This window comes from Zophobas morio, unplaced genomic scaffold (genome assembly GCF_036711695.1).
Source record: "Zophobas morio isolate AGI-343-1 ecotype UQ-CSIRO unplaced genomic scaffold, CSIRO_AGI_Zmor_V1 ptg000010l, whole genome shotgun sequence".
Lineage (NCBI taxonomy): Eukaryota > Metazoa > Arthropoda > Insecta > Coleoptera > Tenebrionidae > Zophobas > Zophobas morio.
This window is the reverse complement of record NW_026972115.1, coordinates 1,970,187-1,987,578: the sequence shown is the minus strand read 5'-3', so window position 1 is coordinate 1,987,578 and position 17,392 is coordinate 1,970,187. Positions and strand designations below refer to the sequence as shown.

The 17,392-nt window shown below is 35.2% G+C and overlaps 2 protein-coding genes across 4 annotated transcripts in view; one reads left to right on the top strand and one right to left on the bottom strand.

Moving 5' to 3' along the window:
• LOC135126111 (lysM and putative peptidoglycan-binding domain-containing protein 3) lies at positions 1–1,130 on the top strand. Its single transcript, XM_064051929.1, has 3 exons — positions 1–248; positions 300–468; positions 515–1,130. The coding sequence occupies exons 1-3, from the start codon at positions 229–231 to the stop codon at positions 983–985; spliced, it is 660 nt and encodes a 219-aa protein (XP_063907999.1). The 5' UTR covers positions 1–228; the 3' UTR covers positions 986–1,130.
• Hnrnp-k (Heterogeneous nuclear ribonucleoprotein K) overlaps positions 1,120–17,392 on the bottom strand; it is a 113,783-nt gene continuing 97,510 nt past the window's right edge. For all 3 annotated transcript variants that reach the window (XM_064051926.1, XM_064051927.1, XM_064051928.1), the window contains 5 exons: positions 17,128–17,256; positions 16,610–16,860; positions 7,366–7,615; positions 7,147–7,316; positions 1,120–1,613 (listed from right to left, as the gene is read on the bottom strand). In XM_064051926.1, the coding sequence (XP_063907996.1) occupies positions 1,580–1,613; positions 7,147–7,316; positions 7,366–7,615; positions 16,610–16,860; positions 17,128–17,256 (834 nt within the window). In that variant the 3' untranslated portion in view covers positions 1,120–1,579. The remainder of the gene's footprint in view (positions 1,614–7,146; positions 7,317–7,365; positions 7,616–16,609; positions 16,861–17,127; positions 17,257–17,392) is intronic.

Below are 17,392 nucleotides of genomic sequence, written 5' to 3'. Positions count from 1 at the left end.
ATAAATACAAAAAAAAAACACTCAGCAATCACATTAAAAGTAATCAATCAGTCGGTTTCGTGTCATCAATGTCGTCATACTTCTAATAATATTTGTAAAAATATTCCTTGGTCCACGTTTTGCCTTTTGCCCTATACCCCCAACCCTGCCTGACGTTTCCATTGACAAGTGACAACTGACAATACGTCAACAACATAACCCCCAATCCGACGCTTTTCACCCTCGAAAATGATGAAACAACGACAAAAGTGCGTATCCGCCGACACCACCCCCCAAAATAACCCCCTCATTTCTTCCAGATCGAAGTCCGACGCCAGCTACAAAAAATTCGGCAAACACAGTGACAGCGAAGACGAGAACGAGCTCTCCACACTCCGCCCGTCCCCTAAGAAAGAACGGGCCACCGTGGAGAAGACCGTCGAGGAGGGGGACACGCTGCAGTCCCTCGCCATCCGCTACTGCTGCACTGTAAGCCCCCCGCTGTCGTTTTCTTTCACTCGAAGTGACTTTCCAGATCGAGGACTTGAAGCGCCTCAACAACATCCACAAAGAGAACGAGATTTTCGCCAAACGGACGATCAAAGTGCCGCATCACCCCATTTCTCAGGCGCTGGCGGGCGTGCACGTCAGCGGCCGCAGCTCGCCGAGTTTCGCGTCGACGAGTAGCCAAGTGGATACCGATAGACTGACTAGTAGTTTAAAAGAAACTGAAGTGAATCAGATTATTTTTAATAGTAATTTATCGCAGAAAGGCGCGGCGGTGGAAGAGGAGGAGGACGACGACGACGACGAAGAGGTGCATTTGCTGCCTCACAGCGACATGACTGAACCTATTGCGTCTAGGTTAAATTGTAGCGGAGTCGATGGCGATATTTCGCTTAAAGCTCTCATTCTGTGTATAGTGATTCTCATTTTCGCCGTGCCCATTGTCTACGTGTTTTACGTGGCGGAGCACCCGGAACAGTATCACCACGCGCCCTCATGACGGCTTAACGATCTGCTTGTGGTAAGCAGTTGTCTCTCAAAGTATTAAATTTGTACTCGCTTTAATTTTAACAAGTTTTAATCAGTGTATTGTTGAAAATGTAAATTTTATGCGGCAGTTGTAATAAAACTAAGTTTTACTTTAATATTTTATTCATTTCAGACAATTATTTATTGATTATGAGAAACTTAACCTACAAAAATATTTGGTTGTATATTTGCAATTCGATCACGGAACAATTTTAAATGAACTGAACAAAGAACTAATTTGTACTGGATTGTTCCCTGATGTACAAAAATGCAAATGCATCATCGGTTAGTACTATACATCAAATGGGGTTACGCTGTATAACGACCGTTATATTATAAATATATATAAAATATTAAAAGCGTGATCGGTATAATGCTCACGCGTTTAATTCACAATATACAAAATGTAACAAAAATACTTTGATTCCTCTCAAAAACTATAAAAATATACAAAAGAAATATTCGTGATGTAAATGTCTAAAACTGAATTTTAATGCCCACAAATCAATCTTGGAATGTTCTAAATGAGAATAATGTAGGCTGCTGGGTCTCAGGGCACGTGTCTTCAATAGCTGTTGCGGTCGGAGTTGTTGTGGACACTGAAAAAAGAAAAAAAAAATAAATCGGGACCCCCTAACTCAGTTAAAGCATTGTTTAAGTATATTATAGTTGGACAACCTATACGGACAATCACTTTCCCATGTAGAAAAGAATGAATATATATTTTACATCTCACTCGCTTCACTATGAAGTGGCGGTACCTTACGAAAGGGGGTAGAAATAGTCTGTAAGCAGGTGATGTCGATAAGGTAGTAAACGGACGTATTAATCAGCACGTTGTACGGGGAGCAGTCACAAAATAAGCAAACGTACGTGTTGAAGACTTTACTGTAATATATGTATATGTAGTGCATACCTGATAATTCAATATGAACATCTTCTTACGTATTTTTTTTATTAACAGTAGTCAAATCATTAAATACATATTATTTTTGAAACTAAAATGCATTTTATCCTAAGATTGTATCACAAAATATTCATCACCATTTAAATATATACGATTTAGAAATCAAGAAATAAATTTAAAACTGCAAAAATTATACTAAAACAGCCTTAAATGTGTCTTGTATTACGTGCTTATCAGTATGTAGGCATTTTAACGCACAGCAATAATCGTTCTTGATGAGTAATGACTGATGACAACTGTAACACAGTATCGAAACATTAAAAAATCAAAAAAATTAAAATTGGAAAATCTAAAATTTAAAAATCGAGAAATTGAACAATTGGTTAATTCAAAAATCGAAACATCGCAAAATTGGAAAATCGAAAAATAAAAAAAAATTGGACAATCGAAAATTTAAAAATTCCGAAAATTGAAAAATTGAAATATAGAGAACTGAAAACTCAAAAAATCGAAAAAAATTAATAATTTCAAAAATTGAACGAAATATCAAAAAATTAGGAAATTAAAAAATTGAGAAACAAAAAAGCAGAGTTTAAAAATCACAAACTTAAAAAATCGAAAAATTGAAAAATCAAAAACCTGAATAATCGAAAAATTGAAGAACTGAAGAACTGAAAAATCGAAACTTTAGGAAGTGGAGAAATGGGAATATAAAAAAATAGATTAATTGAGAAATCCGAAAACTAAAAATTCAGAAACGTCAAAATTTGAAAAATAAAAAAATATTTAAGAACTAAAAAATCGAAAAATCTAAAATTTAAAACATTGAAAAGTTAAAATATCCTAAAACTGAAAAATGGAGAAATCCAAACATCAAAAAATCAAAAATAAAAATAAAAATCTAAAATTTAATAATCGAAAAACTGAAAAATCGGATAAATCAAAAATCGAAACATCGAAAAATCAAAAGACAAAAAAAATCGAGGAGTCGAAAAATCGAGAAGTCGAAAAATCAAAAAATTGAGAAACCGAAGTAGGCCAAAATCGAAAACTTAAATATGGAAAAATTGATAAAGCGAGAGATTGAATAATCAAAACATCGAAACATCTGAATCTCAATGAATTCAGATCTCAAAAAATTTAAACATTCGTAAATTTAAAAAATTAAAATATGAAAAAGTTGAAAAATTGAGAAATTGAAATAAAAAACAAAAAACTGAAAATCCAAAAATAAAAAATAGAAAAATCTAGAAGTCGAAAAATGAAAGAATCGAAGTATTGAAAAATATCAAAACTGAAAGAAATATCCAAAAATTGAGAAATCGACAAACCAATAAAGCGAAGTCGAAAAATCGAAGAATTGAAGAACTGAAAAATCGAAACTTTGAGAAGTGGGAAAATCAAAAATAGATTAATTGAGAAATCAGAAAACTGAAAATTTAACGCAAAAATTTGAAAAATTCAAAAATTTAAATACTGAAGAACTGAAAAGTCAAAAAATCGAGAAATCGAAAAAACTAAAATTTAAAACAATGAATAATTAAAATATCGCAAAATTGAAGAATCGAGAGGTCCAATTCAATTTGAAAAATTGAAAAATCCAGAAATTGAAAAGCTCAAAAGAGAAAAATCGAAAAACCGAGAAATCCAAAAATCGAAACATCGAAAAATTCAAAAACTGAGACTTCGAGGAATCGAAAAATCGGAGGATCGAGAAATTGAGGAGTCGGAAGCCGAAAAAGAAAGTTAAAAATTGAAAAATTGAGAAATTGAACAATCAAAACAACGAAACATCTGAATTCGATAAATTGAGAAATTAAAAAATTGAATAATCGAAAAATTTTAAAAAAGAAAAACTGGAAAATCAAAAATTAAAATTAAAAAAATCGAAAAATCGAAAAATTGAAATATAGAAGAACTGAAAACTCGAGATATCGAAAAACCTAGAATTTTAAAAAATGAAATATTAAAACATCGAAAAGTTTAAAAATTGAGAAATCGAAGCATTAAACAGTCCCAGAATTGAAAAATCTAAAGTTTACAATAGGAAATTGAAAATCCAAAAAGGAAAAAAGCGACAAATAAAAAAAAATCCATCAATTCAAAAATCGAAAAGTCGAAAAATTGAAATATTGAAAAATCTCATAACTGAAAGAAATATTCAAAAAATTGAGAAATTAAAAAATTGGAAAATTGAGAAATCGAAAATCTAAAAAAGCAAAATTGAAAAATCGTAATCTTAAAAAATCGAAAAATTGAGGAATTGAAGATGTGAAAAATCGAAACTTTAGGAAATCCAGAAATGGACAAATAAAAAAAATACTTTAGAAATCGGCAAACTGAAAATTTAGAAACGTGAAAATTTGAAAAATTGAAAAATCGAAATATTTAAAAACCGTAAAATTGAAGAGGACAAAAATTGAGAAATCGTATCATTGAAATATCGTAAGATTGAGAAATCGAAAAATAAAAAAAATCGAGAAATAGAAAATTTAAGGAATGGAGGAATCGGAAAAGCCCAAAATTGAAATATTGAAAAATTGAGACATTTAAAGTTGAAAAATCGAGAAATCGACAAGCCGAAAAATCCCAATAGCGTATTTAGGTATAAATCACAAGATCAGGACTATTCTACTTTTTAAAATTTAAATACATAACATTATAAATTGGAAAATGTTGATTTTTTTTTCCAAAAATCTTGACGTCTAAGGTGAAAACTCGACACGGATGCATAAACCGTAAACGGGGCAAAACTACAATTTTACTATTGTAAAATTTGGAAATTGCGTCATTTCATTGTTCGTGACAAATTTTGGAGAGTGTAATTTGATAATACAATTTGAAATGTAAATTTTGTCATTCGGGAACATTATGTATTAAATCGTTAAGATGTTCAAGAACTTTGTTCACTTATTCGTTGTAAAGTCCAATGGTCGAAATGGGTTAGTTCTTCGTAGTGGATGTGTATCACATCAACTCTAACGAATATCGGTTTATAGATAAATCGCTTAAAGCCGATATTGGCCTGAGTGTGCTTTGGTCTGTAGATCAAACAAGTTCTCAGGTGACGAAAAATTGCATGTGGAGTGAGACTTCGGATTACAAATCGTGCCAAGAAAGACATATTTGGGAGAGATGGATTTTCAGGTGCTTGACTAGCGGTAATTTTAAATTGTTTGCTGTCGTTCGCGAAGTGAAGAACACAATTTCATTAAAATGATAATTATAAAATTATCATAATCACTATTGGTATTAATTAACACAAAATGGCGCGCAAGTTATCAGTTGATTTCGTTAATAAATTCATAGAAACCTATATGGGATTTATTCATGCCTTAGAAAATTAAAAAGTAAAAAATACAATAACAAAAATTTTAAAATGCGGTTTACGAAAAATTAGTTGACCTGTGCAAAGAAGAAAATTTTGGAAACGCTGACAAATATGACATCTTAAAAAAAATAACACTTGAGAAGTGCTTTCGGCGTAGTACTTTTGATGCTGGCGTGAACAAAATACTCTGTGTGCAAAAAGTTTTAACTGTGCAGATCTAGCCGAAAATCCGAAAACCAAATCGCTGTGTGTAGGGCCAGCATAACGGAAGTAATAAATCATCCCATCGGTTGAAGAACGTTGGGTCGGTGCACTGATGTCGGTGTTATATCCCGAGAGGGACCCAATACACCTAATAACATCGAACAGACAAAATAAAGCTTCAAACATGATTATTTTTATACTAAAATTCTGAAGTTTATAAACTGCACATTTTATTTATTTATTTATTTTATCTTGTTTTCGAACTATAATAAACATTTCAAACAATGTCTGTAACTTATTTTAACGTAAATTATATTCATGTGGTTAACAAAATCAGATGTAATATTAGTGTGATTTTGACCTTATTCTAGATTTTATTACAGCAGAACGGCGTATCCTTTTTAAATTTTAGAAGTTACGGAAACTAGTTCAAGAAACAATTAGTTATCTCGTATTTTTGGAACAAAATCTACCAAAATGTCCGATAACAGCAATTGTTTTTCATAGAAACAAACAGTCTTCAAAGCAGCCTTTAACAACTCAATATTACAAACATGCCTCTTTAAGTTCTTTATGCGTTTTTTTCTCTCTTGTAATTATTTGTAATGTTAACGCCGAAAGTTTATGTCATTCTGTTATTTACTTTGAACATATATTTTCATTTTGTGTTAATATTTTTGTAACACCACGAATCTAAATTTTACTTAAAATCTTGTTTTACTTTAATCTTGTAAAACTAAACAATTATACCAGTTTAAAAACCCTTGGAAAGTTTCTGTCAGTCTTCAGATATAGTCAAATAAAAATATGCGTCAAATTCATTTAAATTCAATTCTTTCTTATCACCTTACAACGCGTTGCTTCATATTTTTTATGTCAAGTATATTTTCATATTTTGTACATATATGTTTATACACATTACTGTTTACGGAACAATGTTAATTATGGATTTATGGATAACTCCTCGTATAAAAGCAGAGTGAAGGGTGTTTGCCTTTGCTAATGTTTGATGGCGCCATCTGATTTAGAGTAAAATAAACCTAATACGTTGGCTCACTGTAGTGAAAATGCGCGTTGACGAAAAATTTGTCCCACGCCCCCTGGATTCCTTGTCCTAAAGCTCACTATTTAGGCGAAGTAAAATTTGTATTAGGTTGTCCAACTATAATATACTTAAACAATGGTTAAAGCTAAAATCAAACTGCTCCAAAAACAAAGTCCCTAGAACTGTCATAATTTCTGCTGTCGTTGAACGAAACATAACCTCACTTTTCGAGCAGTTCGACCCGTGCACATGAACATGACGCCTATTTACAGACTTACGCTTGGTTAAATGCAATGAAACTCGCCACGTTTAGTACTGAAGTTCCACGAAGCCAGCGAACGGCTTTGTGGGATGATTAGTGATTCCTTGTTACGTAAAAATTAGAACAACAAAATCACTAGTCTTCCACACAACGCCACCCTTGTTAGTCACTCCACACCAGATTAGTGATTACACACTCCATTAGTCCACACGCCACACTGTTATTTACAAAATATACAACCACGTTGTTGCATCCGGTCCACACGGCGATGCAACGACGTTTACAAATCTCGTACGGTACCGAAAAGCCGCGAGGTCGGCCGACGTGTCTCGATCAACCAATCGGCGTACGCCACGTCGCCGACCTCGCTGCACGAACCTCACCTTTGCTGCAGCAAGTACTGCGCCATCTGTATCTGGTTCGGCGTACCGGTGATGGTTATGATGCGGTCGTTGGAGCCTGGAAGGGGTTCGTCGATGGTTATCCCGGCCCCGGAGTCCTGGCGCACCTTGCGGATTCTGCCGCCGCCCTTACCGATGATGGCTCCGGCCAGCTGTAAACTCAGGGTTACAAACATCAACGATTGTACAGATGTGACTTACGTCTTTGGGTATGGTGACTTGCGTTGTCGTTTTGGCGCCGACCGCGCCGCCGTTCTGGGGCGGCATCGGGGGCTGGTTTAGGCCGTTGCTCATCATGCTAGCGGGCGGGTGATTGCCGACGGGGGTGGTACTGGCTGGGGTTCCCCACACGTTGGACTCGAAGGGAGCGGGGCGCGGGGTGCCATTGGTGGGCCCGTTGCCGTTGTAGTCTCTTCGCTGGGGGACTGTGACGCTGGAGCGATCGTTGAAGCTAAAAGTAGTACGTGATTATTATTTTGGTTTGTATATGGGGGAAAACCAAAATCGCGCTGTGGAGTTTTGTAAGAGCGACAATTAAAATTTGACCGCGCACGAATGCTCATTATAACGACAATTTTTTGTAGAATTGGTGGTTATACTTTGTGCTGGCAAGTTAAAGTGAGATTTGTCAAATATAAAATCTGAGTTCGTGTCGGGCTCACACACGCAATCACACACCTGCTATGCAGACGATGACCAACATTTTCACAAACGTTAATGAAACGAAAATAGAATTTTGTGGCGTAATAAGTGAAGTGGGGCTTGACAGCCCACAATGAATTGTTTTGATGTTCAGGGGTAGGATTTTGTTTCTACCGATACGATACGAAGCGATATATGATAAGGACGAAAATATAAATTTCAGATGCGAAAGAAAAAGACGACCACATTTTATCGGTACCGATATCTTATCGTTACAGGGGTGCGATTTTGTTTCTCGATCGAAAAAATCCATGAGCGATAAAATCTCGTTTGATGATTGGTTGAGATGCTACATTTCTGTCACATTTCTCGATTCTGTCACGAAATCAAGTCTTCATGGAGCGATCTTTTCTCGATAGCTCTGAGTAAAGTGATAAATTTTGGAGACATAACCTCGAAATTTATGTCATTGTAAACTTTTGAGCATTTAATAAGCTTATATGCAAAGAATAAATGCAAACTTTTGCATTTAAAACCTACGTAATGACATTTAATTTATCGCTTCGATCGAGAAACAAAATCCCACCCTACCTACTCTCTAAAAAAAAGCGAGGGTGGGCGGGGCTAGTACTTACCTAGATACGAATGAGTTTGGCAAATGACACCTTCCAAGAAAAGAGGGCGGGCGGGCGGGTCAATACTTGTCAAAATAAGATTGAGTTTGCCAAATGATATACCCTTTACCCTTCATTTTCTTAGAGGGTATGTCATTTGGCAAAATCAGTCTTATCTCATAAGTACCAGTCCCGTCCATTCGTCTTTCATTTTCTTAGAGAGTAGGTAATTTTCCAATATCAGTCTTATCTTGGCAGGTACTAGCCCCGCCCACCCACCCTCTTTTTTCTTAGAGGATATGTGATTTGCCAAAATCAGTCTTGTCTTAGCAAGTAGTAGCCCCGCCCACCCGCCCTCTATTTTTTTTTGAAGATATGTCATCTGCCAAAATCATTCTTATCTTAGCAAGTACTAGCCCCGCCCACCCGCCCTCTATTTTTTTGGAAGATATGTCATTTGCCAAAATCATTCTTATCTTAGCAAATACTAGCCCCGCCCACCCGTCCTTTTGTCATTCTAACGACTAATTTTATCTATATTTTCACTGAAAAGGAGACAGGGTGGGTGGGCGGGGATAATTATGTTCTTCTGTCGAGTGGGAATGGAAACTAATAATAGAATCTAGAAGAAAAAGTGCTAATCGTAACTTTTTTTGTTAAAATAAAAAAACATTTCAGTCGTTTCTGAAGGCTTGACAATCTAAAAATGGTAAAACGATTTCGTGAATTCTGAAATATGCTGAAATCGTTCTTTTGAAAATCTGAAACTTAAAAATAAAAATGAATACACCTAATTCTTTCTCAAAATTTTATAAATTGGATCTAATACTAAGAATACCCAAAAATGCCGATAGCATTAAATTAAATTCAGTTAAGTTGTTAATTTTTCTCGGTTTTTATTGTTAGTGTAATCAGCACATATTTTAGAAAATTCTTTAAAAGATATGTTAAAAGGCCTTCGATTTTGAACTTCTCTGAATCGTCTGTCTTAAGGATTTTTCAAAATAACAGAAGTTTCGTCATTTAAGAAACGAAATTCTGGATATCTAAAGTTATAACTTTAACAATTTAGGAACAATTTTTTATTGAAATGGGGTACAAAAAGTACAATTAATAATAATTTCCTTCTTCATCTACAACATTCTTATAGAAAGTTATTTTGCCTTTTTTCTTAATGTACATATTATTCTTTGAACAACACGATACTCAAAAACATGTTTTTAATTTGTCCTAGAGAAATATCAATTTTCCAGTTAAACTCCGCCCCTCTTGGCTAACAACGAATAATAAAAAAAAAACACAATTGAGATAGGGCGGGTGGGCGGGCATACATTTTGCCTTTTCGTTTTAATATGTATAGACTTCTTTTCCTAACATAAAACTTAAAACATCTTTACAATGCAAAATTTGTAGAAGGAAATATCGATTTTGCGATTAAGCTCCGCCCCATAATTGCAAAATCCATATTTCCTTGCAAAAATGTACCATTTAACCATGTTCTAAGTTTGTAGTTGTGAAAAGATGACTATGTATATCAAGAAGAAAAGGAAAAATATAAGCCCCGCCCACCCACCCTGTCTCAGTTCTGATGATTTTTTATTTGACGTGAATCAAGAGGGCGGAGCTTAACAGCAAAATCCTTATTTCTCCACGAGGAATTAAAACCATGTTTTTGAGTATCGTGTTGGTCAAAGAATACTATATATATTAAGAAAAAATTAAAGCCCCATCTATACTTGCCCTGATCTAAATATGTAGTAATCCATTTTCGTTCGTTACAAGACTAGGGGCTAATTGCTAAATTCAGCAAAAATTTATCATTTTAAACGTCTTTTCACTTTCTAAGAATAAAAAAATCATCACAAGTGAGATGGGGTGGGTGGGCGGGGTAAACATTTTGCCTTTTTTCTTAATGGACATATTATTCTTTGAACAACACGAGACTCAACAACATGCTTTTAATTTCTTGTAAAGAAATAAGAATTTACTTTTTTCTCGAATTAAATATAAGTGTTTGGAGCAGGCCTTGGAATTATTTGTCGTTTATTTGTAACAGGGTAATTATTTTCGGAGACTAAGTAGGCAACAGTCTAGAGCATGGATAGTTTCATCATTACAATGTCAACTACAGTCGGGTTGACAGATAATTGACGACTGAACAATATTAAGAGTAATCACTGGAATGAAGACGGGATGGGTGGGCGGGGCTATGCATGCTCATAAAACATTCTGTATGGAAAAGTTAAACTTAGCCCCGCCCGCCCACCCGATCTCTCATTTTGTTCTTCAGAAATAATAAATAAATGTGGCAGCAAATAAGTAGTATAACAAAAAAATTACGATTAACGTTTTTTTAACAGTCTACCTCCGAATAGTTGCCATTCTCACTTTACAAAAGAACAGGTAAATGACATACCTTCTATGAAATAAAGGGTGGGTGGGAGGGGCTAGTACCTGCTAAGATAGGACTGATTGTGGCAGACGACATACCCTCTAAGAACATAGAGGGCGGGTGGGCGGGGGTAGTAATTCCTAAGATAGGACTGATTTTGGCAAATGGCATAACTTCTAAGAAAAAAAAAAAGGGTTGGTGGGCGGGGTTAAAACTTGCAACACTAGGACTGAACAATATTAAGAGTAGTCACTGGAACGAAGAAGGGGTGGGTGGGCGGGGTAATTACTTGCTTATGAAAGATTCTGTACGAAAAAGTTAAACTTAGCCCCGCCCACCCACCCGTTCTCTCATTGTTAAGATAAGATTGATTTTGGTAAGTGACTGAACAATATTAAGAGTAATCACTGGAATAAAGAGGGGGTGGGTGGGCGGGGTTATGTATGCTTATTAAACATTCTATATGGAAAAGTTAAACTTAGCCCCGCCCACCCACCCATTCTCTCATTTTGGTTTTCAGAAATAATAAATAAATGTTATAGCAAATAAGTAGTATAACAAAAAAATTACGATTTACGTTTTTTTTTTGACAGCCTACATTCAATTAGTTCCCATTCTCACTTTAGAAAAGAACAAGTAATTCACCCCGCCCACCCACCCGGCCTCTTATTTCAGTGATTTATTTTGGATTTAGTTCAAATGAAAGGTGGATCTTTCTATGGAGAGATAAAATCGTTAGAATAAGAACAGCATGTGTGGGAGGGGCTAGTATCTGCGAAGATAAAATTTTTGGTAAATGACATACCCTCGTAAGAACATAGAGGGAGGGTGGGCGGGGATAATACTACTTGTTAAGATAAGCTCGATTTTAGTAAATGAAAAATGACTGAACAATATCAAGAGTAATCATCGGAATGGAGAGGGGGTGGGTGGGCGGGGCTAATACTTGGGTATAAAAGCTTATCTGTGAAAAAGTTGAATTTAACCCCGCCCACCCACCCATTCTCTCATTTTTTTCTTCAGAAATAACAAATAAATGTTATGGCAAATACGTAGTATAACAAAAAAATTAAAACTAACGTTCCCAGTCTCACTTTACAGAAGAACATATAATTCATCCCGCCCACCCACCCAGCCTCCATTTCTGGATTTATTTTGTCTAGTCCGAATAAAAGGTGGATCTCAATTGAAGAGAGATAAAATCGTTAGAATGAAAACAGCTTGTGGGCGGGGCTAGTATCTGCTAAGATAAGATTGATTTTGGTAGATGACATACCCTCTAAGAAAATAAAGGGTGGGTGGGAGGGGCTAGTACTTGCTAAGATAAGACTAATTGTGGCCAACGACATACCCTCTAAGAAAATAGAGGGCGGATGGGCGGGGCTAGCACTTGTTAAGATAAGATTGATTTTGGTAGATGACTGAACAGTATTAAGAGTAATCATGAGAATGAAGAGGGGGTGGGTGGGTGGAGCTATTGCTTGCTTATAAAAGATTCTGTATGAAAAACTTAAACTTAACCCCGCCCACCCACCCGTTCTTTCATTTTTTTTTCAACAGAAATAAGAAATAAATGTAATAGTAAATAACAAAATAATATAACAAAAAATCAAAAATTACGATTAACGCCTTCTCTTCACTGATAGTACTTGCTGAGATAAGACTGATTATGGCAAACATACCTTCTAAGAAAATAGAGGGCGGGTGGGCGGGGCTACTATTTGTTAAGGTAAGGGTGATTTTGGCAAATGACATATCTTCTAAGAAAAAACAAGGGTGGGTGGGCGAGGCTAAAATTTGCTCAGCCAGGACAGAACAATATTAAGAGCAGTCACTGGAACAAAGAAGGGGTGGGTGGGCGGGGCTACTGCTTGCTCATAAAACTAGAAAAAACTAAATTTAGTCCCACCCACCTTTTTTCTCCATTTCACTGACTTAATGTAAATTGAAAAATAACAGTATTGTATTCCCAAAATTTCCAAGTATTCAGTTTTGCAATTCTTGACTTAAACAATAAAATAAATTGACTCACTCATTAATCTTTTTGAGACACCCTGTATAAGCAAATCTAAAAAATACTAATGCACTGATAAATCACAATTATAGACTCATACTTTGCACATTGAAGATAGGAGTTATTCGGCAAAATTTTGAGCCGACGTCATCAGTTTTTTAGGGAGAATGAGCAAACACATTTTGATAAAAAAATTGTCATGCTTCTGATAATATTAAAAGGTCTCCAAGAGTTCAAAGCATTGGGTTTTGCAGTTCCTGAATAAATTATTAAAATAGATTCAAGCATTCATTAATTTTTTGAGTCACCCTGTATATGCAAATCCAAAAAAATTGAAATTTTTTAAAAGTTGCCTCAAAATTCTCAAAAAATTCTGAGGTATAGATCTCGAGAAGCTGATTCCAAAAATATGAAGAATCCATGGTACCTGACCAAGGCTTTCGAAAACATATTTGACAATGAATTTTTTTAAAATCTCGAAAATTTTCATTTTTTATTTTATCAACGAATTCTGGACAAATTCTGGGAATTTTCGAAAAAGTCAAACAGCATATGACTTCTGCAAGTCGAACTCTACAAGAAAATGTCTCTGGATAATTTTCGAAAAGTGCTCAAAAAACGGTAAAAAAATTAATTTCGAAAAATTGAAATCTTTTAAAAGTTGCCTAAAAATTCTCAAAAAATTCTGAGATACATATCTCGACAAGCTGATTCGAAAAATACGAAGCGTCAGTGATCTCAGACGAAGGTTTTTGAAAATATGTTAACAATGGATTTTTAAAAAATTTCGAAAATTTTCGTTCATCATTTTGTCAATATTTTCTGGAAAAATTGTGGAAATTTTCGAAAGTCAAGCCGCATGCAACTTCCACAAGTCGAACTTTACAAGAAAATGCCTTTGGATAATTTTCGAAGACTGCTCAAAAAACGGATAAAAAATTTATTTCGAAGAATTGAAATTTTTTAAGTTACCCAAAAATCCTCGACAAATTCTAGGATATAGATCTCGAGAAGCTGATTCGAGAAATTCGAACGTCAATGTTCCCAGACCAAGATTTTCGAAAATCTGTTTGATGATGACATTTTTTCAATTTCTCGAAATTGTCACTTTTTATTTTATCAATAAATTCTGAAAAAAATGTGGGGATTTTAGAAGAACTCAAGCCAAAGATAACTTTTACAAGTCGAACTCTACAAGAAAATGTCTTTTGGTAATTTTCGCAGTTCTCGAAAAACGGTAAAAAAATTCATTTTGAAAAATTGAATTTTTTTAAGTTGCCTAAAAATCCTCGAGAAATTCTGGGATATAGATCTCGGGACGCTGATTCGAAAAATATGAAGCGTCAATGGTCCCAGACCAAGGTTCTCAAAAATCTGTTCGATAATGAAATTTTTAAAATTTTTGAAAATTGTCATCAATAAATTCTGGACAAATTGTGGCAACTTTCGAAGAAGTCAAGCTGAATATAACATCCAGAAGTCGAACTCTACAAGAAAATGTCCTTGGGTAATATAACTAAAACATTGCTTTTGAAAAATCGAAATTTTTGAAAAGTTGCCTAAAAATCTTCAAAAAATTCTCAGATACAGATTTCGAGAAACTGATTCGAAAAATATGAAACGTCAGTGGTCCCAGACCAAGGTTATTGAAAATATGTTGACAATGAAGTTTTTAAAAATCTCGAAAATTGGCATTTTTTATTTTATCAATAAATTCTGGAAAACTTGTGGGAATTTTCGAAAAAGTCAAGCTGAATGTAATTTAAGTCGAATTCCACAAGCAAATGTCATTGGATAATTTTCGAAGAATGTTAAAACCGTTAAAAATTTCCTTTTGAAAAATTGAGTTCTTTGAAAGATTGACTAAAAATCCTCTAAAAATTCTCAAATACAGATCTCGAAAAATATGAAGCGTCAAAGGTCCCAGACCAAGGTTTTCAAAAATCTGTTTGATAATTAATTAAATTTTGTAAATATCTCAAAAATTGTTTTCAATTTTATCAATAAATTGTGCAAGAATTGTAGGAGTTTTCGAAAAAGTCGGGCTAATTATAATCTCTACAAGTCGAACTCTACAAGAAAATGTCTCTGGATAATTTTCGAAAAGTGCTCAAAAAACGGTTAAAAAATTAATTTCGAAAAATTGAAATCTTTTAAAAGTTGACTAAATATTCTCAAAAAATTCTGGAATATAGATCTCGAGCTCATTCGAAAAATATGAAGTGTCAATGGTTCCAGACCCATATTTTTGAAAATTTCTTTAACAATAAAAAATAATTTTGAAAAATTGAAATCTTTTAAAAGTTGCCTCAAAATTCTCAAAAAAATATGAGGTATAGATCTCGAGAAGTTGATTCCAAAAATATGAAGCTTCCATGGTACCAGACCAAGGTTTCGAAAATGTTTTATAACTTTGATTTGTAAAAATCTGGACATTTCGGGCAAAAACGCAACACGGAATCATAAACTACAATTACTTGTTATTAATTGTTACTACAATTTTAAAGTGAGTGCAATCTAGACAAAAATGAAAAACTAACTCCACCCAGCTCCGTTTTTGAATTTCAGTGGCTTATTTTATTTCCTGAGAAGTTTGGTTAGGTCAATATGAGATTTATAATAGACGGCACACAGACAGACACACAGACAGATAGACAGACAGACGGAAACTGAGATTTATTTCTTCATACTCTAGGGGTCACAAAAAGTCGAACAAAGTAAAACCGCAATTTTTACAATTTAAAAAAGCTACATCACTGTAAACAACATTTTTATTTCCACGAAGTTTTTTCATCCATCTTTAACAAAAAATTCCCCGTTCTCTACATTTTCCACGAATACGTAAAAACAAAATTGTTGATGTTTTTCAACGTTTAATATTATTCATAAAATACTAATTCCACACAACTGAATAATAAGAAAAACATGATTACAGAGCGAAAGTGGAAACGCTTAGTTATGCAGCACACAATACATCACCGTATTGATATTTACAACAACACACCACATTTAATTTTCTATTCGCTTGAGAACGCAACATATGGATCACCATTACTTGTGTATTCTAAATATTAAAGTAAATAATGTTGTTTGATTTATCAAAACAAATATTTTAAAAAAGCAAACACACGCACACACGTGATGAGCAACGGGGAACTTTTTATGCGTGATTTTGACCACACAATAGTCGATTATAGCGAAGTTAGAGCTGGATGATACTCATCAAATGAATCCATTATGAAGTAGCCAAAACACACATTGTAAACAACAGAGGCCGTACCCTAAACACACCGAATTCAATTAGTCGCCCCTGCTACTGATAAGAACTTAAATTTGTTCTTGGAATTGACTGAAAACCTCTGACAAATCGGAGGTCACTTCTGTAACCGATTTAAACGACCACTCAATCATCAAACGCTGTCTGTTATTAGTGCACACTGGATCAGTGTATGAAAATAAACAATCTCACTGCCAAGATTTCCATGTTTCACGAGTGACATCACTTTCATCTGGTTTCCATTATACTCTCACTCACACTTATCCCCCCTCCACTCGATATCTGCACCCAATCACAACCGCCCACGACACAATAAAAACAATCGCGCCAACTACTTAATAAAATTTAATCCGACTGTCAATAGCCACCTAATTAGACCATCATGAAGGACGTCACCCCCCCAACCCGGCGAATAAACAAACCATTCGAAATTTAATATAAAATGCGTTCGAAAAAATTTAATTAAATCCGGACAAACAGCAAAGACGAGAAAAAATCCAACTTACTTCATAGATGGCGCCGCTCCCCTCTGCGCCGGCGGCCCTCTGCTGCTGAAGCGTCCCGGCGGCGGTCCGTCGCGGAATCCGTTTCGATTGCCACGTGGTCCGCCATTTCCGGCGTTCGCACCGCCGCCACCGCCGCCGCCGCCGCCGCCACGTCGCTCGTTTCCGGCACTACCCCAACCGCCGTACTCTTCGGCATAATAATCGTCGTAATTGTGCGGATCGTACGGATTTACGATTCCTTTAATTGGATTCTGGAACGGCGGAAGCAAATGGTCGTGGATTAGGCGAAGAAGAAAAAGAAGGGGGAAAGAAGGATTTTTTACGGTGAAACAAAGTTGGTGGAACCGGATCAGAACTCATTTTTGTGTACTCTTGGACAAGTGAAAACTTAGAAACCTGACTACAAGTTTCTTTTTTTCTACGATGTGATAATTATTTCGCACTTTCTACAAATACACTTTGTTAGTTTTTTTATTTCTGACCGGTTCGACCTTTTTGCATTCCACCTCGATCCTTACCGACTTGATGAGGGTGATGATCTCGCGGATGCTGTCGATGCACTTCGTCGGCTCGCCCACGATCTGGATGATCCGATCGGTGCTCTGCGGTGCCAAGTTGGAGAAAATCTTGATGCGGGCTCCGGTCTTCTGCAAAAGAAAAGAAAACGGGAACGTCAATTCGACGGAAAATGTTTGCGGTTTTAATTAATGGCGGGCGGAAAAGTTCGACGCCGAAGGGAGAAAGTTCGTTCGATTAATGCTGGTTATTGAAAAAGTGTTTTTG